The sequence below is a fragment of the Bufo gargarizans genome, chromosome 4, assembly GCF_014858855.1.
Source record: "Bufo gargarizans isolate SCDJY-AF-19 chromosome 4, ASM1485885v1, whole genome shotgun sequence".
NCBI lineage: Eukaryota > Metazoa > Chordata > Amphibia > Anura > Bufonidae > Bufo > Bufo gargarizans.
The window spans coordinates 143175544-143203080 of record NC_058083.1 but is presented as its reverse complement, the minus strand read 5'-3'; the positions used below and the strand labels follow the sequence as shown (position 1 = coordinate 143203080).

General features: G+C 44.6%; 1 protein-coding gene across 4 annotated transcripts in view; it reads right to left on the bottom strand.

The window, feature by feature from the left end:
- The window catches only part of TSC22D2 (TSC22 domain family member 2), a 59163-nt gene extending 31658 nt beyond the window's left edge, over positions 1–27505 (bottom strand). The window contains exons 1-2 of one of the 4 annotated variants that reach the window (XR_006388652.1): positions 25553–27504; positions 8348–8521 (exon numbers count right to left, since the gene is read on the bottom strand). Coding sequence is in view for 3 of the 4 variants with exons in the window: in XM_044289662.1 (XP_044145597.1) it covers positions 10254–10322; positions 25553–27114 (1631 nt within the window). In the remaining variant the exon portion in view is untranslated. Of the gene's footprint in view, positions 1–8347; positions 8522–10253; positions 10323–13908; positions 13975–25552 lie in introns of those variants that run through there. The other 3 variants (XM_044289662.1, XM_044289664.1, XM_044289663.1) reach the window with 3 other exon arrangements.
- Between the last annotated feature and the right edge of the window lie 32 nt (positions 27506–27537).

The window sequence follows — 27537 nt, the reverse complement described above, 5'->3', positions numbered from 1 at the left end:
TCATACCCAGAGAACCCCTTCAAGTAAATAAAAGGTTGACCGGCTATACCAGACATGGACAGGAGCGGTGTGGTTACTGGGAGAATTGGGTAGCCTTTTTTTTCCCCCCTTCTTGCTCAACCTTCTTAATGAAGCAATTCTGTTGAAATATTAGGGATATGATACCTTTAATAAAATTAAAGACCTGACATTTTAACCATAATCATTTTTTTATTTTGCAGACAAGCCAGTCCAGATAAGACGTTGCCAGTATTCATTTTTTTCCAGGCTCATCTTCAGACAGAAGACAACGGATTGCACTACAGGAGGATACATGGCTAATGCCTTCAAATTAGAAACAAAAACTGTATTATATTATGCATTTTTTGTACTGTATGCAGTTGTATGGCTGATGGAGACCAAAGGGAGTGAATGGAGATTATGAAGTTCTATGGATACATATGGCTGGGAGCTTTTCTGGGCATATACATCAAATGTGGGTTCAAAATGTGCTGTGAGAAGGAAGCACCTACAGATACATCTACAACCTTGTCACAAATAGTTAATGGAATGGTAAATGTAAGCTCTCTTTGTATTTCAAGGGCCAATTAGGTATTTTTTAGCTGGTTAACCTCCTGATTACGTTTGTACATAAAAAAAAAAAAAAAAAAAAAAAAAATCTTATCTGGAAAGGACTTCGCTAAGACGTTCTCCGAACTGGGAATAAAAGGACCCATATTACTGAGAAACCTTATCTACGTTATAACTAAGGCCACTTTCACACTCGCGTTTGGTGTGGATCCGTCATGGATCTGCACAAACGCTTCAGTTCAGATAATACAACCGTCTGCATCCGTTCTGAATGGCTCCATTTGTATTATCTGTAACGTAGTCAAAACAGATCCGTCATGAACACCTTTGAAAGTCAATGGGGGACGGATCAGTTTTCTATTGTGCCAGATTGTGTCAGTGAAAACAGATTCGTCCCCATTGACTTACATTGTGTGCCAGGACGGATCAGTTTGCCTCCGCATCGTCAGGCGGACACCAAAACGTGTCCGCCTCCATAGCGGAATTAAGACGGAACGGAGGCAAACTGAAGCATTCTGAGATCCTTTTTAGAATGCATTAGGGCAAAACTGATCCGTTTTGGACCACTTGTGAGAGCCCTGAACGGATCAAACGGAAAGCCAAAACGCCAGTGTGAAAGTAGTATAAGACTACAAGCCAATTTCTCATTTAGGGCTAGACTTAACAGACTGAAGACCACTTAACATGGGCCAATGATGGAGTAGATACATGTTGTTAAAGAGGACCTGTCACCGCTCCTGCCATGCCTATTTTAATAGCTTAATGTATTCCCCATGTGCTCACAATTCTGGGGCATCTACTCGTGTAGCTCTATGTGCCATTCCTTTATCATTTCTACTAGAAGTTATGAATGAATTGCTATTAGCCTTCAGTAAGGGTACAGAGGGGAGGTAACCAGTTGGGGGTGTACCTGCACAGACTGACTATCCAATCAGTGCTGCCATTTTTTCAGACTGCAGGTACACCCCCAACTGGTTACCTCCCCTCTGTGCCCTTACTAAAGGCTAATAGCAATTCATTCATAACTTCTAGTAGGAATAATACAGGAATGGCACAACATAGAGCCATAAGAATAGATGCCCCAGAATTGTGAGTACATGGGGAATACATTAAGCTATTAAAATAGGCATGCCAGGAGAGGCGACAGGTCCTCTTTAAGAACGCGGTTTCCCAATCGGTTAGCAGCATTTAGCCAACAAAAAGCAAACTGTTTGTTGACTGCTTGGCAGCCATGCGCTGCTGACAAACTGCATATGGGATGAACAATCTTGTACCAATCATTCTTCCCCCGTGCGGTGTGAAGGCTCTTCATGGCCACCTGCACACGTCAAGGAGCTGTGGCACTACGGCTTTGCCTAGTCTCAGACACATTACTGATGCTGCTGAGACGGCGCTTCATGTTAAAAAGTGCAGCAATTTTTCATAAAGTTTTTTTTTAACCACCCTTTATTCCCTAATCTACACCAAAATGAAAGACCTTTGGTGGCTTTGAGCAACACAGTTTTTGTTATTTTTAAAGCACTGCTAGAATATCACTCACTAAAGGTCTCACCTGTCCCAGATAAATCCCAGTACTTCTGACATACTTATAGTGGGGTCTGTGTGTTGGAGCCCAGACACTGCTGAAAGCAGGCGCAGAACCGCTCCGCTGAGCACTGCTCTGTGCGCACAGCCGATCACAACTGATGAGGCACTGAGGACCGGCCAACACATCTCATTAGGCTAATGAAACCATAGGCACCCATATTGGTAGTTGTTTTTTACCAATATAAAACTACAGCTGCGAGCTACGACCCAAAGTTAAAAATAAAGAAATAATTCCAAAACACCAGAAAGTAATCATAATGAGAGAAGCAAGTTTCCATCAGTAGGTTTCTGTAAGATGGGAGAAAGAAGTCAACCTTTCTTTCTGCAGAGGGTATTAATACTGTCAATGTGCAATGTATATACCTCGTATACTGCTATAATCAGCAGTGCAAATAGCAGTATACATAGAATATACATGCAGGGTGGTACACAATCCTGTGCTAACCTTCAGTCTCTTGACAGATCAGTTTTTGCCTTCACATATTTCTGTTGCTTCATCTCAAAATCAGCAAAAAACGAGTCACCAGTTTTATTAAAAACAATCCAAGGGACTAGATAACAGTGCAGAATACAATCCTAGGCTACAGTACTAATGAAATCTGTTCGGTTATGTGAAAAATGTATATACACACACACACACACACACACACACAGTACAGTATTGAGATCCGTCACAATTGACTTGCATTGTTTTCAGTGCTGGATCAGTTTTTTTGACAGGACACAAAGCCGCAACTTGTAGCGGTTTTGCGTCCAGTCACAAAACGGAATCCTACCGGAATGGAAGACATCCTGAATGGATCTCTTTCCATTCAGAATGCATGAGGACTAAAAACGGAAATGGAAAACCACTACAAGTGTGAAAGTAGCTTCACCAATTTTACAGGCACATACATACCAAAGCTACATAGACCTGAAGATGAACCCCACACAGTACTGTACTCCTGATAAATGGACTGCTGACAAAGGAATATTAATACCCAGTATAATGTAACAGGGTGCAGCTGTAGAGTCATGCGGCTTGTATAGGTTGGTGTAATGATTTAGGTTGTGTTTAGATTTGTAAGTTTTTGCATCTAGCAATAATCACCCCACAAACTGAAAATGTTCAATTTCAGATAATTTCCCAAACACGTAAAACAAATAAATAAATGGCGTCTCCTGCAAGGGCCTACAGTTATGCGTTATCCAATTTTCCAGGTTTGTGGGTCCCAACCTGTCTTCAGAGGACCGCCAGTCCTCATCTATGAACTTCCTGCCCAGACAGGGTCACGTGTACCACTGCAGCCAATGCCCTCAGCATGTGATCCAGGAAGTATACATTCTGGGACCAGAAGCTCTGCAAGGACCGGTCACAACCCAAAGAGCTGATAGCCTAGGTGCGACACCCAGCAGTTATGTAGTAGCTCCAGAATGGCACAGAGCTATCCCTTGACTTGCTTACTGAGGATATGCCACCAAAGGATTGGACCACCCCTTTAATTTCTTATTTTTACTCACTGCCTCACCAAAGACAGCTTTAATACAATGTAGTGGGATGCTGGAAATAAATTCCAAATGTGATGATGTGATGAAATCAAGGGGGGGGGGGGGGGGGAGGAATAGAAAACAAAAGCAATTCCTCCACCATTATGCTTTTCATTTTTACGGTATTCCCCATGCTGTTACCTCTATTCTATGGGTCAGTATGATTACAGTGATAGCACACAAATCAAATCTTACTTTTTTTCCCCTTTGCGTTACCTTATTCTGACTCCCATAACTTTTGTATATTCATGTCTATGTTGCCATGTCAAGGAACATTTTTTTGCAGGGTGATGTGTAGTTTTATTCATAACTTTTTGGTGATTTTTGTACATGAAGTCCATGTACCTGAATGGAAATCCACACCAGCGCCTGGCTGGAGTAGATTTCAGTCGTCTTCTACTCTAGAAAAGAGAAATGTAGCGGGGTCCCTGGCCTCACCCCCTCCCTCCCCACGTCCTCTTTTCGGAAAGTTGCAAAGAAAAACCATCTGCGCAAACATGTTTGCACAAGTGGTGTTGGAAAAGTTAAACTGTATGCTGTTATAACATAAGGATATCAATGAGTGTTGTCTTACTTTAGTAACAAAATGTACTGTAATAAAAGGAAAACCTTATTCCACTCATAAATGCATTCCTTTGGCCAGTAAAAACATGGCACAAGTGAAGTAATAATTTTGCTCAAATAAAGTGGACACCAGTGTTGAATGCTGTCAAACGCTGGCGATTGCTTAAGGACTACTTAATATTAATACATGCATAATACCCAACCTTATTTGCATTCCATCTAAACAACGCATGTTTGCACCTAGTCTTTGAAAAGGAGACGCAATGCTGCCTTCTGTCCACTAGATGGCATGACCAGCCAAAAATAGAATCCTCAATGCTGCAAGTCCAAGATTCTTGGCAGATCCCTCTAACACCAAGGCTTATGGGCAGCAGAGAAGAATAACCTGTGATAGCACCTCAGGTTGTATCCATAGCTATACACAAACAGCAGAGAAACTAAGCACAAAGCTGGCCAAACTGAGAAAAATGAAAACATTTCCATCTGTTCCCTAAGGGCCCAGGTAGATTACCAGGCCAATCATCAGAAGCGAACTTTAGCATGCCCATTCCCGGTAACTGGCCTGTTGATCAATGAAAAGACGAAAACACTCATTTGCTGTGTGACCCGACGTTTATGTGGCACATAAAAATCACTGTGGATAACACGTTCTCCTGAGCAAGTAGATATGTGCAGTCAGCAAAGAGTGAATGGATGGGGATGAACAATCACAGTATAGTGATCATTCATCCCACCCATACGGATGAAATCATTGCTGCATGTAGAAGCAGCTTTAAAAAAAAAAAAAAAAAAAAAAAGGCGGTTGTGCATTTTGGGCAGGTTTTTGGCTGCACTCCCAGGATGTCAACTTCCGTTTTTACGCTGCTGCAGCCAATCGCTGGCGGCAGCAGTGACCTGTTCCCCTTGCATTAGGTCAAATGGTCACATGACGCAAAAGGGGAGGTGGTTGCATCTGTGGCGGCGTCAAAAATGGAAGTTGACATCTGGGAGCTATGTGGAGCTGCCAAGGCCGAAGAGAGAAGGAGTGGGGAGCCAGTTCTGGGAATGAGGTACCGTAAGTAGGCTTCCATTCACAGGTCTGCCAAAAACCAACCCAAAAGGTGCATAACCCTTTCAAACAGTGGGTAATGATTGGGAAAGATTGGTTGGTTGGTTGGTTTCCAGATCAGTGCCTCAAGTATTGGCCCGTGTAAATGCACCCTCAATATTTTAAAGACGTTATTCTCCCAGAATATATTAGGGAAATGGCTGCTGGAAGCAATAGATTAAAGTTCTCATTCGTAAATAACGAAAAGAGCACAGGACTGACTCTGTATGGCATTGGTGCACTCACTGTATGGAGTGGGCTCACATCTTGATCCCACTACATACATGTGTCATACAGCCGGCATCCCGGCGCCATGGCCAGGGGAATTTAAACCCCACAGATGCCAATAGCAACCATGGAGTCTGAGGGGTTAGACAGAGGAAGGGTGCTCCCTCTGTCCTCTGATAGAACCCCCTGCGGTAAAATTGCCTGGCTTCCACTGCTTTCTATAACACCCTTGTGAAAGCTCCCTGCAAAACCAGAGGCATGGCCTGACAGGCAGTCTGTTAAAACCATGTAAACTGCAAATGTATACTATTGCAGGCTGTGGTACAAGCAATGAGAACATAACACATTAAAGTGTCTTTTTTTTATTTGCCAATTTATTAGAGCTAGGCATGTATACCCGAGTTAGTCTGGCAATGGTACAAAAGATCTGTAAATACCTTCTAATAACAGCTTTAATTGTCCCCTGTCCCTTTCCATGGGACCCTAAAAAGGTAAAATAAAAATCGTTGCTATGGATTGTAAGTCTTCCTTTTAGTATAAGGCCGAATGCACACGGCCGTGTTTGCGGCCGAGAAAACCCTGCCGGGATTCCTGCTGACTGCTGGAGCGCACGGCGTCATGGGTTGCTATGATGCCGTGCGCTTCATGCAGCCGCTCCTGTACAGTAATACACTATACTAGTGTATTACTGTCCAGCAGTGGCTGCATGAAGCGCACAGAGTCATAGCAACCCATGACGCCGTGCGCTCCAGCAGTCAGCAGGAATTCTGGCAGGGTTTTCACGGCCCGCACTCGGCCGCGGAACACGGCCGTGTGCATTCGGCCTAAAAAGAAGACAGAGTGAGGATTGGCTGGCAGGGAGATGCTGGCTACAGCAAGTGTGTATGAAGTGATGGAAGGCAGTTTTGGCCTCAGAGAGCTGGCAGAGGAGCCATCCTCAGAAGATCCTTATATTTTAGAGGTGAAAACAGCCGTAACCAAGAGGAAAAACTCAAGGAAAACTGTGGTATGTGAAGAAACCAAAGATAGCTTTATGCATAATGATGCAGGAACAGTAACATTTGCTAAAAAAAATAAAAAATTTTAATGAAAACATGGCCGCAACAATTTAAGTCCCTTAAAGGGGCTAAAAATTACAATAAAAAGTGGAAGAGAATTGCTCACTTGCTACGGAACAGTTTTTACCACAACTATTGTTTTAAGCGACTGTATGGGTCTGGCATGAATTACCCTTTTATGTACGACCACATATAAAGTGAAAGACTGTGCGCTTTTGTTATTATTTGAGGACCGCTTTCATTCATTGTTGGGGGGCTATATACATTATGGGATCGCTACAATTGTTTGTCCATCTCAGGCATCATTTTTTTTTGCACAGCTTGCATTTCCATTTGTTCATTCTTTTATCCATTTATTCAATAAATTGCTTTTACTATTGGCCCAAATGTCAGTGAGTGCCCAGCTGTTACATCATATATAATTTTTCATGTAGAGTGGGTGGAGCTTCCCAAAAGCGTGGTGCTCACAGCTGGATATCTGACACTTGGGTGCAGCTTCATTAGATTGTAAAACTTGAAATTGACATTTTTTCTCCCCAGTGTTACCGTACAAAGAATGTTTTTTCTTGTTTACCAATGAGCTACAGCAAATTAAACATTCTCATAAACAAATACAACTTGCCCTACAAAAAAAACCGCTCATACAGCTATGTGAGCAGAAAACTAAAACACAACTGAATTATGGCTTTTGGAAGGCAGGGAAAAACTAAAACGAAAAATAGTCCGTGTCCGGAAAGCTTTAAAAGGGGCTGTCCCATCAGCTATCCTGTGGGAGTAAGCGTCTGAAGGGGGTCAACCAATCATGAGAACGGGGACCCAGCTTCACAAAAAATATAGTGGGCATACTGTGCTCGGTAAAACTATACTTTTAGATGGCACTTTTTATAGCGGACAGTATACTGAACTAGAGTGCACAAAGTACATTACCCATCTGAGGACTGAAGACCATCAGCATGCAGGGCAGGAGTCTTACCTAAAATAACCATGTGCAGTACATGAGGCGAATGCACTGCTGTGAACATGACATTTACGGACTGTAGCGCGATCAGGTGTCATGTTTATCTGGCGCGCCTCTGCAGAGATACAATTGCGTTTTCTCACATTGTCAGGTCTGTAATACACCCACTAAATAAATAAGGCCCGAATGGTTAATTCCTGTTGATGAACTGGTTTTTCTCTCTCTCTCTGAACTCCAGGGACAAGTCACATAGCAACCTTAACGGCGAGGCTCAAAATACCACTTCCCAGAGGAAAGCAGCGACGGAGAATAGCCAGTGTATGTAGCGGGAAGCATTCAGCCGGTGTCGCACTCTGGGCTAGGTCATCACACCTGTAGACCACTCGTGATACACTGTCTTGTAGATGCACCCATACAACATAAAATGACACTACGAAAAAATATATAATGATTGCAAATGCAACAAGTCAGAGCGGCGTTGTGATTACGAGCACAAACAGATCACACAATGCAGGACACAAGCGAACGTCTTATAGAAGCGCCATTGCTTAAGGGTTACAAGCCCACCACAGATTAGTAGAGTGCAAATTTCACAGAATTAAATACATTCCCAGATCACTCAATACCACACATAGGAACTTCATGCCCTAGTACAGGTATGCTGCAGACGTCTCTCAGATCACCCAATACTCCAGTACCCCAAAATTTAAATCCTGTATTTACTAATGGACTCTGTGCACCCCTTTCAATATGGGAAATTAAACTTACCTTTTCCATTTCTGGTTTTCTGTTTGAGACTTAGAAAAAGTTGCTAAATCAGTCGGTGTTCATACTGTTAATCCCACTTATTTTTCTTTTACGGTATTCCCTGCTCCCTTGACTGCTCTAATCCAGTTCCAAGGTCCTCCAAAGCAAAATAGAAATACTGTGGATCTAAAAAGACTAAAGGGAAAAAAAGTTGTACACAATTAGATTATATATCTCCCTCCACATGTACCAAGGATCACAGGACTTGGGAACTGAAGTTTCTGGAGCAAAAAGATGGAATTGTCAATGGTTTGCTAGGGTGCCATACCAGAGGTCAACCCTCCAGGAGATAGGTGGTCATGAATGTAAGAAGTACATCACAAATGATGTCATCATAAGACATTGTCAAGTCTGTGTGTGATGTCCAGCATAGAATATATTGTCGTGTTCTACATATGAAGTATGTGCTGTGGATTCACATGCTATACGGTACAGTAGGAACATATGAAAAAAATACCAGTGATGGACCTCACAAGAGGCTCCTAGAAGTGCTACCAACATCTACTAGGCATGATTGAGAATGAAGTCCTTTGTAACGGTGCACCATCTGCTTCCGGGTGGCTCAATGACCTCAACTACTGCACTTACTCCATAAATTATCATGTTGTTGGTTATTAGAGGACCTATGCAGGGTTATTGTAACTTCAAGCCTCAATATTAGCTTGCAGTAATACAATTAGGCCGTCTACGTATGGTACTTACTGATCGTATAGGTACTACCATCATGTGAGATACACAAAGGGACCAATGATTGTCATGGTGTTTTTATTGAAGAAACATTAGGATTTGACCACCAGATCCTTTTAAAAGTAGAGTCTATAGAATTATGGTAAAAATAACCCTGCCGGGGGAATTAAAATTCAGATCAATATATAATATAGGAAGGCATATGAAAGGTTTGCCATCATCTTTCAACACTTTCTGACCTTTACTACAAAACTTATAGCCCTAATGGATGGGATAACCAGTCATGTTGATGTGGTGGGATGAAAGGAACAAAAACCCCTCCACTAAATCACTGACCTACAGCGGTATCTTCTCGAAGCTGCATGTCCTCAAAGATCTCAAAAACAAGGAGCTCACTCCTCATACTGAGGGCATTGAAAAGAGGTCTGTTAAAATGTGGCTTAGGCCTCATGCACACGACCATCATGTGTTTTGCGGTCCGCAAATTGTGGATCTGCAAAACACACATGGCGTCCGTGTGCGTTCTGCAATTTGTGGAACGGCACAGCCAGCCATTAATATATCTGCCTATTCTTGTCCGCAAAGCGGACAAGAATAGGACAGGCTATGTTTATTTTGCGGACCGCGGAATGGAGCAACAGATGTGGAAAGCACACGGAGCGCTGTCCGCATCTTTTGCAGCCCCACTGAAGTGAATGGGTCCGTATCCAAGCCGCAAATACTGTGGCTCGGATGAGGTCTAGAACAATGGTCGTGTGCATGAGGCCATAGACAGGAATGGAAATCTGGGACAGGTTTTCGATCACAGTAAAAATAAAAAATAAAAGGAGGGAAGAGCACCAATGTTGCACAACATGGTTTAAAAACAACTTAAAATTTCAAAAGAAAAAAAAATAAAAATAAAAAAATAAAATAAGAGAGGATGGGAGGGGAATAAATAATAACCGGAAGACAAGAACTGGATTTGAGCATTGAAGAGAGCAGGTAAAACCTGAAGAAAACAATGGTTATTTCACAACCACACTCATTGGAATCACAACGTGCAGACACCAGATCGCTCCACCAGCCTGCAAAAGCTCCTTCAATTTCATAGCACCGTTCCCACTGGTTAATTCAATACTCAAGCTTTATGGCAAGCTGTTCATGCAGACTCCTGCACATGCCCAAACAGTGGTCATACCTATCACCCAGTCTCTTTGACCCACGGAACTTCACTTGAAACGCCTCATAGAAAGCGGAGGAAGGATTCCTGCGAGACCCAAGAATCAAATGAAAAAAAAAGTTGAAAACATTTGTGTGATGAAGAAAGGGAAAAAACAGACAAGAGAAGGAGCCAACATCAGCTGATGAGAAAGCTAAAACTCTACTTCTAAAGACTACTTACTCTCAAGCTTTAATTGCTAGACACCTTTGAGGGCATTTTTTACTGAAATACAAGTATTTTTGGCAAAACATTGTATTGACAATCAGACCTTGTATTGCGAAAGCCCTTAGGAGCAAGGAAAAAAAGAAGCGCTCAGTTTTGCACTTTCTCCTTGGTTTAGCAATTGTGGGGGGGGGGGGGGGTCTCCGCTCCCTAAGGCTACTTTCACACTAGTGTTTTTTGCTGATCAGTCATGGATCTGCAAAAACGGATCCATTACAATAATACAACCGCATGCATCCGTCATGAACGCATCTGCTTGTATTATCTGTAACAAAGCCAAGACGAATCAGTCATGAACGCTATTGAAAGTCAATGGGGGACGGATTCGTTTTCTATTGTGCCAGATTGTGTCAGAGAAAACGGATCCGTCCCCATTGACTTACATTGTGCCAGGACGGATCCGTTTGGTTCAGTTTCGTCAGGCGGACAGCCAAACACTGCAGGCAGCGGTGTCTTTTCCATTCAGAATGCATTAGGGCAAAACTGATCCGTTTTGGACCGCTTGTGAGAGCCCTGAACGGATCACAAATTGAAATCCAAAACGCCAGTGTGAAAGTAGCCTAACCCCCACTGATGTCACTATAACACATCACAAGGTTTTTAGAAAGTGAACTTATTCTTTACCACCAAATAAAATAAACAGAGATCAGTCGGCTTAGAGGTGTGTTCAGGAGAGCAGAGATAAAGACTGAACCATTAAGGGTCTATTATCGGCAGCGAGTGTTCATAGGGACGCTCATTTGTAATAGTTGGCTCGTATGATCCAGTAGTCGATGAATGAGCAGACACTCGTTCATTGGCAGGTGGGCAACTTTCAGCAGGATGAATGATTGCCGATTATTGGCAGCAAATCTCCTTGTGTAATCAGGGATGTGCTGGCGATAGCGAACAGAAGAGAGTGACTGCGGTAGCTCTAAAATGGAACCGAACCTGCACACTAACTGGGACAGTGCAGCCTGCAACGAACAGAAAAGAATGAGGGAGGAACGAGTGTGGGAGCAATCATCCCCCTGCATTCAGCGGCCTGTGTGATCAGGCGCCGATGGATAGGTTCTCGTCCATCGTGCTCGCACTGCCCTACATCAGGCAGGGTAATGGCACCTTTAGACAGCTCGTCTGACCGATTTCACACTGACAGGGACGGTGTAGCCTGCAATGTGTGAGAATACATATAGGCTCCAGATGTCAATACTTATGACATAACCCAATTACTAAAAACACAAGTACTTGTAAATACTGTAATTAAAAAAAATGCTACAAAAAGAGTATCCATAGCCTTTGAGTGGGTTTCATTGGCTCCTGAACTGCTGAGGCATAAGTGACTTTCTATACGAGTTGCTTTTTAAAAACTATTTCACCAGTACACCGCCAAGTAATAAAAAATTTAAAAACACAGGTTCTGTTGGGACCACAGTACGGAGACCCATACTGATAAGCCGGATCAAACGCCTTCTGCATTCTACTCAGTGCCATGTCCATCCAGGTCCACCGACTTCATGTGGTAAAGGCAACAGTTAGCCTATGGGTGATGTATGCCGATATAGTGCCAGATGGCAGAAAATCAGTGCATGTTAGAGGTATATATCAGGAGGACGTTTCTCCATCCTAATCCACCTGAAGGTAAGGCTTGCCAGCAATAACACCCCATCTTTAATACATATAGCCCAAAGACACAAACGTCTCAATGACTGTAACTGAAACCCAGACTTAAAATAGTAACCTAAGTGCTAAACTTGTGCCAGCGAGGAAGCTGCAGCACCACTTTTCCTGTAAGCGATCACAGCTTTGCTCAGCGCTGGTTCCTCTTCCTCTTTTGTATTCTGTACAGTCACTTCACCACCTGCTTGTCAAGGTTTCCTCAGAAGATCATACATGTCAATTGCTCATCATTGGTTCCAAGATGTAGCCCAAGCCCCTTCCACCAGATTCCAGTGAATGATGTGCAGGACTACCACATAGGAACTCTTAGGCCCTACCAACCTCCATCACACATTCTGCTGACACCCATTTATAAGATTAGGGAAGTTCACAAAGGGTTATTCTCATCCTGTAATGTGACACTCTGTAGGGGTCGGACCTCTGAGCTCACTGCTAAACGCCCTAAGCAAGAGACTGATGTCCTCCAGCATTTCACCTGCGGATCACTGGGTCAGCAAGGGTCCCACCAGTCAGAACCAGTTCAATACCGACCTGTACGCCGGCCATTGACTATAAAAAGAGATATGCACAGAAGTACAGGGCTTCTTTTAATACATATTTATATATAGTCTGTTTTCCGCTCCATATACTTCGTGCCAAACAGGGATTAAAGCCCAGCAGAGGAAAATAGGAAAAAAACTACTTCCCGCTGCCAAGACCTGTGCTTGTTTTTTTTGCAAGTTTTTCAGACCTCTCAGTGCCTCTCTCTATGGCTTCCCTCCCCTGGGCCTCAGGCCACAGAACAGACACGTGCACGCCACATGAAGTCCCCAGCAGGTGGTGAAACAAATAGGCAGCAGCCTATAGTCTGCAGGTTTGGTTCTGAAGGACATTATGAGACAGCATCTGGTAAAATCTTCTTAGTGTACTGACATTTACAGCCCTCTTATTGTATAAAATCATTCCAAAATGGAAAATTAGGACAATGACATTAAACGATTAGAAGCCCTAATAACTCCAAAGCGGTCAATACAGCAGGACCAGGACCCGGCCCATTAGATGTGCTGCCCTGTGCACTTCAGGACTTAACGGGGTTGTGTCATCTCATACATTGAGGACATATCGCTAGGATGCACCCTCAATGTCCCACACCCATCTCTAAAACGGAGCTCTCGAAGAGAAGGCGAGGGGACTGCGCATGCCAGCATATGCCCCCAATGTATGAGATGACAACCCCTTTAAGGTCATTTCACATGAATCGATAATCAGAGCAATTATTAGGAATGAGTTTGTAGAAACACTAGTTCATACGGTGATCCTGATGTTGTGCCACCATCTGAAGTCATCTTTCCCTCCGCGGCAGGTCATGCTGTACAAAAATGGGATTTGCTGCCCGGGAACAAAGATTTTCTATGGAGACTAGTGATCACTTGTCCCCATACAGTGGAGGCGATGGCTGCATGTAAATGATCTCTTCTCCGCTGAAGAACAGGCAATTATTGGGAATGTCATCTGTTCCCAATAACTACCTGAAGAATCTGTTCCTGTAAAGGGACATTTAGGAGGTCAGACCAGAGGGATTATTCATTGCAGCATTTTAAAGGGAACCTGTTACCATAAAAAAGCTGTGCAATCTGCAGGCTACAGAGCAGGAGGAGCTGAGTAGATTAATATGGTTTTTATGGAAAATGATTAAAACTTTATTTTATAGTCATAAAAAATGTCTGCTCTATGCTTAGTAGTCATGTGGGAGGTCCTACTTACTGAACGCCATCTGTGTATGCTTGGTCATGCAGAGTTTCCATTGAATCACCGATTAGAACCATCCAAATGACTTCTAAGCACAGAAAGAGCAGAGATTTTAATGAATAAATGAAAAGTTATACAGACACCTTCCCCATAAAACTATATACCAATCTGCTCAGCTCCTCCTGCTCTATAAGCTGCTGCCTGCAGATTACACTGCATTTTACGGTGACAAGCTTCCTTTAATATAGACCATCTATCTTAGAGAAAAATTCCCTAAATGGTAAAAAATAATAATGACGATGAAAACAATCATGAGGGTCAAGGGTTAAACAATTAAAATTGGATGCGTTAATAAGCTGTCCAACTTCATATAGTTTTTGAATACCTCACCACTACCTGCTCCCCAATTAGTGCACCGCTCTCTTCATTGCTCTTTTCTCGCCACATGTAAACTACTGGTATGGATGGGGTCACCTGTGCTGCCGCAGCTGATGACTGGCCGCAATGACGTGTCCTCAAGAGCCACGTCCCTGCTGAGCCACGTCCATGCTGGATGTTTACACGTGAGGACCAAAGCACCGCAAAGACAGGCTGGAACCCAGAGCGCCAGAATTAAGCATCAGGGAACAGGTAATATGTCTTAGTTGACGACTCTGCTGGGTGGTGGGTATTTAAAGGGAACCTGTCATCAACGTTATGCTGACCTCACTGAGAGCAGCATAAAATGCTGACAGAAATGCTGATGTCAGCGGTGTGTCACTCGTGCGCTAAAAGTAAGTGGTTGCTGAGAACCAGCATCATAATCATTGCAGCCCAGACCTTGAAAAGAGTCACATCTACCTGAGAAGAGGCATGGTTATTCCTAATCTCCTGCCCACCTGCTGATGATTGGCAGTTCTCTCCTAGAGAGAAAGGGAGAAAACTAGGTAGAAGCCTGTCAGTCATCAGCAGGTGGGCGGGAGGGAAGAGCAGGAGATTAGGAATAACCAGGACTCTTCTCAGGTAGCCGTGACTCTCTTCCAGGCCCAGTCTGAATGACTGATGTTGGTTCTCAGCAACCAATTACTTTTAACTTATAAATGACCAACCGCTGAAATCAACTCACCTGTCTACTTTATTCTGCCGTTAGTATGGGCAGCACAGGTTCCCTTTAAGACAAGTGCTGTTAATTGGGTTTACCCTTTTTCAACTGCCCAGTGAAAGAAATGAATGGAAGTCCATACACGTGTAACTAAACGGTAAGCGTTTACAGACAGCTGGCATCTCAGGAGGATGATAAAACAGGATCTCGCTGCTCCTCTGCAGAATCCCTTTAAAGTAGTTATCCCATGAGTTTTTAAACAAAGTCTTGAAAAGGTTATCAATCACAGTAGAATTGCCACAGACTACTATAAAACCGCTTTTAATAACCTTTTCATCATTGCTTCTATGCAATATCTGTGCTGCGGGGGATGTCGCGGGAAAGAATCACTCTCCTTCCCCATCTGGCAGCTGATAACATAGTCCCATATTATTTCCCCTGTAGAATTAATCTTCATGCTGTTCTGCCATGCTACTGCAGAGGCTCTGTTCGCCTCCTGACCAGAAAGCCATTTCTATTGGCTGCTCTGCAGTGAATAGACCTGGCTGTGAGGAGAGGGAGTAGCCATGCATGACCGCCAGCACTAGGCTGATGCACACATGGCTATACTGTACACTTTGGAACACCAGGCGATTCCATAATAGAACCATAAAAGGTCATGAGGCGTCGCAAAATGATTCAAAGATTAAATGGCAGTTGTAGGCTATATAAAAAATATTTTTTTTTATGCTTGGGCAACCCCTTTCACATAGACACCAAGGTACTTCTTAAAGTCACACTGCTTCTTTGCATGAAACAAGTATTTTAGAGGTCACATACAATAATGGTACGAGTAAGCATTTGAGAAAATGAGGCAAAAAAAGAAAATAAAAAAAATTCACCCAAAAAACCGAGAGGCTCACAAACAGGTTTTTAGCTACCTAGCTGTTGGAGCTGACAGTCCACAATCCCGTCCATTCATTAGCGTTCCTGGAATACAGCCGAAGCAGTTCATACTAGTCAGCTATCTATGGAAAATGATCTGTACTCTGTTCTTATTCCAAGACCGTCATATTTTACTTGTGTTCCAAACGTGGAGGACTTTTCAAGGAATGTTCTCATTTCTGTGCAACCACTATGCCCAGATGCAGCATCACAAAAACATCTCCTTAGTTCATATGGGAACATAGAAACCAAAACCCGAAGTAGAACATCTATGTATATCACAGCGTGGTCCAGCTGGTTGTGGCGACAACCCAGTACAAATCAAGACACTGACCCTGAATAATAGACCACTAGTCATGCCAAACACCTAACAGCCACTGTGTATTCTAGGCCGTGGTCCTGCTTCCCACACTGCCACCAGTAGAAAAGCTCATACTTGTGGGCCTAGGAGCCACATAGCTGCTTGCTACAAGCGCTTAAAGGGGATGTGTCATCAGAAAACGACCAGTTTTTTATTTTTATTCTAAAATCCTGCAGTTTTCACACTAGGCCTAAAACATGGCAAAACTTCCTGTTCTTTGAGATGGGCCGCATGGGCCCACAAGCACAATAGACTGGAGGGGACCTCATTGACTTCTGTGGGAGTTTTCTTGGCATGGGACCTGTGCAGAGGTCAGGAGGGAGTAGGTAAGCTGGGATATCACCTATGTGAAGGTGGATCCCGTGTTATCTATACTAAAGGTGTCAGCTGTCATTGTAATCCTGCCTGTGATAAACATGTGACGGCTGCCTAAAGTTACCTATACAGAAAAGAAAGTCAACATATTAGGCCTACTGGCCAGTGCAAAACTGCATGATTTTAGTTTAGTTTTTTTTATTATGTAGACAGCGACATGGAAAGATAAAACAAATTCTTTAAAAAAAATAAAATAATTTAAACGTGAAAATGTGATTTAAAGGGAACCTGTCACCGGGATTTTGTGTATAGAGCTGAGGACATGGGTTGCAAGATCACCCCTAGCACATCCGCAATACCCAGTCCCCATATCTCTGTGTGCTTTTATTGTGTAAAAAAAAATAAAAAAATCGATTTGATACATATGCAAATTACCCTGAAATGAGTCCTGTATGTGAGATGAGTCAGGGACAAGACTCATCTCAGGTTAATTTGCATACGTATCAAATCGATTTTTTGACACAATAAAAGCACACAGAGCTAAGGGGACTGGGTATTGCGGACGTGCTAGCGGCCATCTAGCAACCCATGTCCTCAGCTCTATACACAAAATCCCGGTGACAGGTTCCCTTTAAAGAGGTAATTTGCAGCTGACATTCGTTTTAAAGGGATTAGCTTAAATGGGTTGTCTCACTTCAGCAATTGGCATGCATTACATAGAGAAAGTAAGTTAATACAAGGCAGTTACTAATGTATTGTGATTATCCATATTTCTTCCTTGAATCATTTTTTCCAGGGGTTACGACCACGCTATAATCCAGCAGTGGCTTCTCTGGTGGCTGCGATCTTGGGAGTGTGTGTATAGGCTGGCCTGGCACTTTTTCCTATAGTATACAAGCACGACCACCACTGATGGATTGCAAGGTGGTCATAACCCCTGGAAACGAGCAGTGTATAATGTGATGGAAAAATGAATCAAGCAGTAAAGGAAGCAATATGGACAATCACAGTACATTAGTAAGTGCCTTGTATTAACTTTCTCTATATGAGAAAGGTCATTGGATGAAGGGAGACAACCCCTTTTTTTTCCCTTTTTCTATTTAAATAGTAATGCGATATCTACAGCAGAGGACAGGGCCACCACATATCTGGAGAACTGTCTCTAAGACTCCTGTCTGTAAGCCGAGTGAAAAGAAAGATCCAGATAAGAATAAAGTGGGCCACATTTACCAATATGAATGCACCAAAAACTTGCAAAATGTGGCACAGTCTAAGGTGCAACAAATTTGTATGAAAACTTTGGCACAAAACTCACAAAGTAAGCATCTCAATAAACGGCATAGATAAACAAGCTAACCATGCATCAAGTTCATCATCCGCCTGTGATAAACTAGGTAGATCTTTAGACTAAAATTACTGCCCCAATGCCATTTTTTTCCAGTAAAGCACCACGTTGGCAGCCATCATGTCAGCGTCCCAACTCTCACTTTTTTTTTTATTTCAGCTGCTTCTAGTATGGAGCAGAACCATGGAAATGACCAACTGAGATGTGAGCAGAGCTTTGTGTGCATGACCACCTTTAGGTTTTGCTCCCATGGTAGCAGTATACAGCAAGGCACACCACTGTGTCCCACAGAAGAGCGACGGGTGCAGGGCAGAAGAGACTAAAAAGTAAATACGGAAAACACGGATACTGTGGACATCTTCTCTAAGGCTACTTTCTCACTGTCCGTTTTTGATCAGCGATTTCCATCAGGGATCATGAGCCAAAACCAGGAGTGAAGGCTACAAAGAGATAAGATGATCTGGGTGTAGTTGTAGCTCATAGACTAAATACCAGCATACAATGTCAATCAGCTGCTTCTAAGGCTAGCAGGATAGTGTCATGTCACTGGACAGGGATGTAATATTACCACTTTGGTGTAGCCTCATCTGGAATATGCAGCTCTGATCTGGGCACCAGTTCATGGAAAGGATGCCCTGGAGCTGGAAAAAAGTACAAGGGAGAGCGACTAAACTTAGTAGGGACTTCTGAGATAATAGAACAGTTTAGGAACCGTTTAGGAACCTCATCCATCAGCCAGAATTGGCAAACATAGCTCACTCAGGACATCCATTAATTACATGGGCAGCCCATTTATTTAATTGGAGACCATGTAATGCTTAAATTCTTTTAAGAATTTTATTGGTTATTTTTATGTTTTCCATGTCACTATTTTTCCTGATCTGTGGAGATAACTTTTTAGCAGTCATCTCATTATCATCAGACAGGATTACAATAAAACAGTTTTATATAGATCAAAATCCACCATTCAAAATAGGTGATATCACAGCTTATCTGATCCCTCTATCCTTGTATATTGACTTTGCACAGGTCTCATAGAATGTCAGCTCTATCCACTGTGTATATGGACCATGCACCACCTGTGAAGAACATCTAAATGCCAAAGAACAGCAAGTCTTGACAAATTAGGCGTTTACTATAAAATTAAAAAAGTTTAAATGGGGGGGGGGGGGGGGGTTAAGTGATATCATGTAGAGAAAGTTAATAAAAGGCACTTACCAATGTATTGCGATTGTCCATATTGTCTCCTTTACTGGCTGTTATCACTTTTCCATCACATTATACACTGCCTTTTTCCAGGGATAACGGCCACCGCTACAGCACAGACAATGGTGGCCTAGACGGGAGATGCTACACGTGTGTAGCATAGTATGAAAGCTGGATTGCCGGGTGGTCGTAACCATGGAAACAAGCGGTGTACAATGCGATAGAAAATTAAATTAAGCCAGCAAAGGAGGCAATATGTTCATACAAAGTACATTAGTAAGTGCCTGGTAATAACTTTCTCTACACGATACATGCCACTGAATTGAGACAACCCCTTAAAAATTATTGCCGCTTGAAATGTATACAAACATGCCTGGACGAAATAGAAAGCTTCATCATAGAGGAGGTCTGCTCTAGACAACCCAATTTTTGCTTTCAGGTAGCCCCTGTGACAATAAGCTGATCACACGCTCAGCACTCATCAATAATTTGGAGGGTAACCTCAGAGTAAACACGTCTATATGTGTTTTGGGAATCCACAAAACAGACACCGGCAATGTGCGTTCCACATTTTGCGACTGCACACCGCCGACACTCTCATAGAAAATGCCTTTTCTTGTCCGCAATTGCGGACAAGAATAGGACATGTTCTATTTTCGGTCCCATTGAAAATGAATGGGTCCGTACCTGTTCAGCAAAATTGCGGAATGGATGCGGACCCATTTTGCAGACATGTGAATGGACCCTAAACGTTCAGTATTACTACAGCACCAGCACAGGGGAAATTAGACATTACATGGTGCCCTGAAATGCCCGGATGTGCAGAGGCCTCCAGAGCAAGAAATGCTATGTAACCGCTCTCCGCACAAGATATCGGAGGATTCTGAGGGACAATACCAGGATATCTGAAAATGTGTTTTATAAACCTTTTCTCTAGTGAAACCTGTAACATTCCATATACAAATGTGCTTGACGCTAGGAAAGTCAATGCTACCCTTAGTCTCCTTTCACACATCAGTGTTTGATCAATGATTTATATCAGTGACTGAGCCAAAAAGCTGGTGCGGGTGAAAGCCACAGAATAGGTACGAATCTTTCCATTACACCTTATCTCCACTCCAGGTTTTGGCCCAGAATCACTGATCAAACGCTGACCATGTAAAAGTGGCCTTATCCTAAGGCTGGTTTCACATGGGCGTTGCGGAAAAGTGTGCGGGTGCGTTGCGGGAACACGCGCGATTTTTCAGAGCGAGTCCAAGACATTGCAATGCGTTTTGCACTCGCGTGAGAAAAATCGCACATGTTTGGTACCCGAACTTCTTCACAGAAGTTTGGGCTTGGGATCGGTGTTCTGTAGATTGCTATTATTTTCCCTTATAACCATGTTATAAGGGAAAATAATACATTCTGAATACAGAATGCATAGTAAAATAGCGCTGGAGGGGTTAAAAAAATAAAATAAAATAATTTAACTCACCTTAATCCACTTGATCGCGCAGCCGGCATCTCCTTCTGTCTTCATCTTAGCTGTGTGCAGTAACAGGACCTGTGGTGACGTCACTCCGGTCATCACGTGATCTGTTACCATGGTGATGGATCGTGTGATGGACCATGTGATGACCGGAGTGACGTCACCACAGGTCCTGTTACTGCACACAGCTAAGATGAAGACAGAAGGAGATGCCGGCTGCGCGATCAAGTGGATTAAGGAGAGTTAAATTATTTTTAATATTTTTTTTTTAACCCCTCCAGCGCTATTTTAACTATGCATTCTGTATTCCGAATGCTATTATTTTCCCTTATAACCATGATATAAGGGAAAATAATAATGATCGGGTCTCCATCCCGATTGTCTCCTAGCAACCGTGCATGAAAATCGCACTTGCTTGCGATTTTCACGCAACCTCATTCATTTCTATGGGGCTTGCGTTACGTGAAAAACGCACAATATAGAGCATGCTGCGATTTTCACTCAACGCACAAGTGATGCGTGAAAATCACTGCTCATGTGAACAGCCCCATAGAAATGAATGGGTCGGGATTCAGTGCGGGTGCAATGCGTTCAACTCACGCATCGCATCTGCGTGGAATACTCACCCGTGTGAAAGGGGCCTAAAGCTCTGTATTTCAAGCCCCCTTGCTATCCGTGAAAACATTAAATGCGTCCCCATCTGCCCCCTCCTCAGGAAGTTTGGCTGCCTGTAGCTGTATGTACTAAACATTTTCAGTGGAAGGAGCTGGTAGGTACACAGGTAAGTGGCCACATGGGAAATTCATATGACCACAACCATCTTTTTACTATGGTCACGAAGAGTGATGCATTCAACGTTTATATGGGCATCAGGAGGCCTTGACATAAAGAGTTGGGGTAAGCGCTACAATATTAAGATTGCGTAAAACAAAAAAACGTTTCTGACCCATTACAAATTTTACCATCATGTGGTCAACCCCTTTAAAAATGTCTACAACAGAGTAGACTTCAAGAGAGGGAAGTTTTGAAATTCAGTGAAAAAAAAAAAAATGTATCATTCATTTCTTTGGGATGACCGTTACCTAGTAATGTTGGCTGAGACAGGCATTGCCATGTAACCCTAGCCTTACCGAGGTGGCCGACTATGGCCTGTGAAAACAAAAACAGGAGCCTGCCTAACGCTCCGCCACAAGCCGAAGTTCGCTCTACCAAGACTTCTATCACATTAGCGCTGAGGAGCCACAGCAAGCAGCACTTGGCAAATATTGATGGGACCCTCACAATCCCCATAAGTCCACCCACTGGGAGGTCACCATTTAGACCTGTGGTACAGAGGAGACATCACAGGGTCATGGTGAACCATGTTAGTGTGAACAGAGCCTACCTGCCATGTCACTCTGATGTAAGATGCCAGTGGCCCTTCTCCAGACTCTGCAGCACCTGACTGGACATGCATCAATGTGTCATACAAGTCCATCTTATCGGAAATTGATGTAGGCTACCTTTTTTTCCCCCAGAAATGACTGCTTTATCAATATCAAGTGCTTCTCCTCCCCCCAGAGCTAAGAAACCATCACGCGAGTCAAAATAAGGCCCCTTTCACACTGGCAGCACAGCTTCAGTTTTTAAATAACTGCTTGACTCATGGTGCTGTCAGATTTAATGGAGTATTCCAGGATTGACCACCTATCCTTATAATAGGCAGGTCTGGGTCTGACACAATGCACCCCCCCCCCCCCCAATCAACTCTTCTGAAATAGCTTTGGCACTGGAACTACTAAGCTCTGTCCACTGTGCTGGTTACTGCAGCATTGTTCCCAGTCAAGTTCATGGCAGCAGGGCTGCAGTAACCAGCTATGGCCACTACACAACAGACGGAGCTGTACAGTCAGCAGGGGTGTGGGGTAACAGACTCCCGCCAATCAGACCGTGATGGCCTATCCTGAGGTAAAATTATAAACTGTAAAGTCTTGGAATACCTCTAATATTTTCTTATTCAGGTATTATAGTACATCAGACTACACCTCACAGAGGTAACAGAAATAGGACAGCAAGCAGCCATGGCGCCAGTGTGCACAGTCAGCTAACCTCCAGCACTCCAGCTGTGGTGAAACTACAACTCTCAGCATGCTCCTTTCATTTCTGTGGAGTTCTGGGAACAGCCAAGCAAGTGTGCATCTTGGGGGGGGGGGGGGGGGGGGGGGTTGTAGTTTTACCACAGCTGGAGTGCGGAGGTTAGCCATCACAGGTCATGGCTGGGAACAGAGCTGTGCACAGGTTTCACTTGGTGAAAGGGAATATTCTCGTCTGCAAAACGGACAAGAATAAGACAGGTTATATTTTTTGGGCGGACCATGGAGCGGAGACACGGATGCGGACAGTACACGGAGTGCTGGCCACATCTTTTGCGGCCCCATTGAAGTGAATGGGTCCGCATCCAAGCTGCAAAAACTGCGGACCACAACTACAGTCGTGTGCATGAGGCCTAATCTGAGAGCTATGTAGAGGTTCTGGGCAAAATAGGCACCTATTTTATTTAGGCTGAGTGTGTAACACACCTGAGAGATCACTAAAAAGCTATAAGCTCTTCATTTTGTAAATGGCTGTATAGGGGAGACCGCAGCCCCCAAATCTTGCCTGCTGACAATGTAAATTATGCTTGAGAAGGCAGGGGGTCTACTGCACATATACAGCCCAGAACTTTTACCTCATACTGGAAATTGCACATACCAGTACATACCTGCCACTTCTGATCTTCAAGGGGGGAGCCAAGCAAAACCTGTGTGCAGCTCTAGATTTCCAGCCAAAACTGATAGCGGGAAGGAAATTTTCACCTCAGGTAATAAAATACATTTCAAAAGGCACCTCAGACTGTTATATGTTCACACAGGACTATACTGTGACAGCAATATTAAAACATAGGTTAAATTTATTTTATTTTTATCCTTTATTCACATAGAAGCAGCATATCACTATGTTCATTCACGTCACTCCCTGCCCCAGAGGAGCTTACAATCTAGTGTCCCATTATTACAGAAAGACCCCCACTCTAAAAGTCATGGAAGCCAGACAACATGTGCCTTAGCAACTGGGTCACTCGGTAAGAGTAAAAACATATACTGCCATCAGGGGATATTGTGGGGTCACGTATGTAGAGAAGGCAGGATCTGGAACATCAAGATAACAGGGCAGCGTGGACCTGCTAAGACTAGCAATGTCTTCCACCAAAGCTGTTGCAGGAACTGCTCCCAAGACCTCCATGGAAAACCATATTGGCACATTTTCTATACATTTCTTTTAAGTTAAAGACACAAAAGCACCAGAGGGTTAGACTACAACATGGAAAGAAGTTTGTGTGCCTGGGAAGCCTGAAAATCACGAGAAAGTAGGAAAAAGAACAAAACTAAAGACAAACCAAAGAAAATAAAAAAAGTCACGGAAAGCATCTTTTGCCCACAGTGAATTACAGCTATGGTACTTAACACGGGAACAAAACCAAATGTAGTCTGACACTCTGAAGTGTCTGACTCTTCAGCACATCACACACACACGGACAGCTTAGCGGACCGGCCAGCACCATTGTCCATTCATGGTCAGCAACTGGATCCCTTATCGATCCTTTGGGTCGTCACACAAAAGTCCTATTAAATATACTGAAGAGAGAAAACTTAAATAAACCCACAAAACAGTTCCAAGTTCAGAGACCATGACAGCAATAGTCTCAACCTTCCTGAACCATGGAAGTGGCCTAGTAAGGGGTCAAAATGCGCCAATTGGATCCTGTACGGTTTCTAGCAACCAGGCCTCTCACCTCTATTAGTTCCCAACATGTCAAAAGGGACACATCAGAAAATATGAAAGCCAAAGAAGACATAGAAACTGGGTTTTGTTTCCAGAGAGTAGAAGCCAGAGGTGGACTATGTGCACCATTCTACTATCATCCATGATCGCAGACTGTGCCAGCTGACCAGTTACCATTAGACCTACATAAGATGCTATAGTCCAGCTGGACAAAAGCCTCACACACCAACAGCCTGCAAAACAGCGAGCTGTACCAACAGTGCCACCATCACAGAGGAGCCCAGAGGATTAGATGTTCCAAAACATAGGAAACTTTTATACAATACTGACGGAAGTGCTCGAGACCTCACCAACACTGATTCCCAGACTGTTCTCTGAATTATGTACCAGGTTCTCACAGACAGTCATATTTAGCCCCCATCGTTGGCTAAATATGTAACTTCTGCATGGAGGTGTACAAGTCCTTGTACAACGCATACACAAGATGCGTTTTGAAGAGAGCTGAAGATACAGTACATATATAATAAGCACTCCTCAGCCAGTTGTCAAGACTAAAACCTTATGGAAACCTTACTCCAGATATGACCAAGAAAAACTTCTAGATGATGAATGGACCAGACTTTCTTTCAGCCATTCCTTGATGGCCATCACCAGATCTCAAGCCCTCATCAGCCAATACTTTATATGACCTCACTTACGCTGCAGGTTGGCAAAAAAATAACAATCTGGTGTACTCAGAAATGTCACCAGGTTGGGGTCACCTACGAGAAGGCAGATTGTTCTCTATAGCTAGCCATAGACATTAACAAGAGATGCAACAGTAGCAGTCTCACTACCTGCATCATCTAGAGCTCAGTGCCAGGTGCCACCCACAGACATGGTGCTACACCTCCTGGGCCATGTACTACGAGAAGATTATATGGATTATCTGCACACAAAGTACCAGACATTGATGCTACCCTCTAAGAGCAGCTACAATGGACACAAGTCACTTATTCAATCACAAAGTTTGCACTTGTGCTGAAAGGGTAAAGCCAGTCCTATCACTTTAGGAACCTGTTGGTCAAGTGCGTCATTTAGTGTCAAATCAGACGGCGATGTATGCAAGTTCCTGGAAAGAAAGGCATGTATAGCAGTAAGACAAATGTGAAATGCTCCATACCTGTCATCCTCACCATCAACAGGGAGAGATAAACCAAATACGGGTAAGTGAAGAGGGTTTGTTAGAGGGTCCATGATGGGAACTTTCACAAAAGACTTCTCAGAAATCAAAGGGATTGACGGATGAGGTAGGGGTTCCGACTTTCTTCGGTCATCGATTTGACCAGCCATGGGCTGGCTCTGAAATTGACTAACGGTGGACTGTGGCATACTGGTATGTACATTGCTTGTACCTTGCAGAAATGGAAGCCCAACTGTTGGGATCAAGCTGTTACTCCTACTGACAGAAGTATGGCTACTCAATGGAGACTGTACAAAAGTCGAAGGAGCGATTGGCATAGTAACAGGGGTAGCCGAGACACTAGGCACACTACTTGCTATTCCAGAAACCCCAGAAGTGGGCGCGCTGTGCAAGCCAGGGGTCGCGGCATGGTGTCCACCAGGAATGTTTGAGATCTGACTACTTCCTGTCATAGGCTTCTGTTGCGCCCCCCCAACAGACGTCACACCTCCCGCTTGTTGCATATGAACTGGATGGCTCTGGGGAGCTGATGCACTGTGCACAAGTCCTGACCCCGGGCTCACCGAGTCACCAGGCTTCGACTGAAGGCCCATAACTTGAGCTCCACCTGCTTGCAAATGCTGGCCCGGAAGACTGGACGGGGCCCCGGAACCTGCCGCTAGTTGACTGGATAGATGTTGCACATAGTCAGCCTGGCTAGAGACCTGGGTGCCCATCATATGCCCAGGCTGCATCTGGGCCTGCTGGGAGTAGGTGAACTGTTGGCTTCCAGGAGCATTGGTCTGGGCTGCAGCTACATTCTGAGGTGCCGGGCCCATGCCATTGAGCCCACTCTGTGCATGGATGTAGGACTGGCCTGGGGCACCAGGATACTGGGGCTGAGCGGTACCTTGGGGCACTGCTCCCCCTACAGGCTGCTGCCGGGAGCACTGGGTCATCTTGTCCGGGTGCAGCAGCTGTGACACAGCAGTAAGGGAAGTGTCAGCGATGGAGTCCGGCCCGTGGGCCGCGTGCACGGAGCCCCCCGTGGCCCCCAGGCCGCTGTCCCGCTCGGTGGCGTGCTCGTAGTGCCGGAGGGAGTCCGCAGTCCTGGTGATGACAGTGCCGTCAGAGTCCCGGTCATAGAACTCCGTGCACGTCCAGCGGCCCCGCCTGTACGGCTCTCCGGAGCCGTGGTCCAGCTTGATCACTCGGAAACGTGAGCTGCAGGCGGCCGTGCTGGCAGCGGGAGAGGGGGAGGCGGCCGGGGCCACGCTGGTGGGTGTAGCCTCCTGCGGCACATTGGGGGACGTGGTGCCGGGGGTCTCGGCCTCCACCACATTGCTCAGCGTCTCCTCGGACGAGCTCCTCTCCACCACATCCTCCGGCCCGTAGTCCGTGGCCCGGGACACGTCAAAGATCTCGGAGGAGACGTCCTCGGTGCGGGACTCGTCGGGGTCGTCCAGGCTCTCGGTGTCCTCCGTGATGCTGCTGGCCGCCTGCGCCGTGGTCACGCTGGTGATCTGGAAGCAGCTCTTCTTCTTAGCCGGCATCTTGGACATGATGAGGGGCAGAGCCGAGACACGTCCCCCGGGGAGGCAGGAAGCGGCGGTCCCGCTCCGGGTCAGGGGGAGGGGAAGAATCACCGCTGTCAACGTCTAGCGCAGCGTACACATCTCTGCGGCCCCGCCGGTAACGATGAAGGCCCTCCGCAGGCCCGGCCTCCTCTGTCACCACACAGGCCGCTCGCTCTTCCAGATGGCGCTACCGGCTTCAGCCTAGGTGGGAAGCCTGAAGCGGGAGGAGAGGGGGGCAGGCCGCGGCTCCCCCCTACCTGCACTCCAGTGCGACAGACATGTCACGATTAGGATGTGGCGCTGTCCTGTGCCCGAATCACTGAGAGGAAGTGAGAGCTGCTGAGGAGGCTGCAAAGTACAAGGGATAAATGTCTGTTAGTGACGGAGGCTCCGAGCCACGCCCCCGAC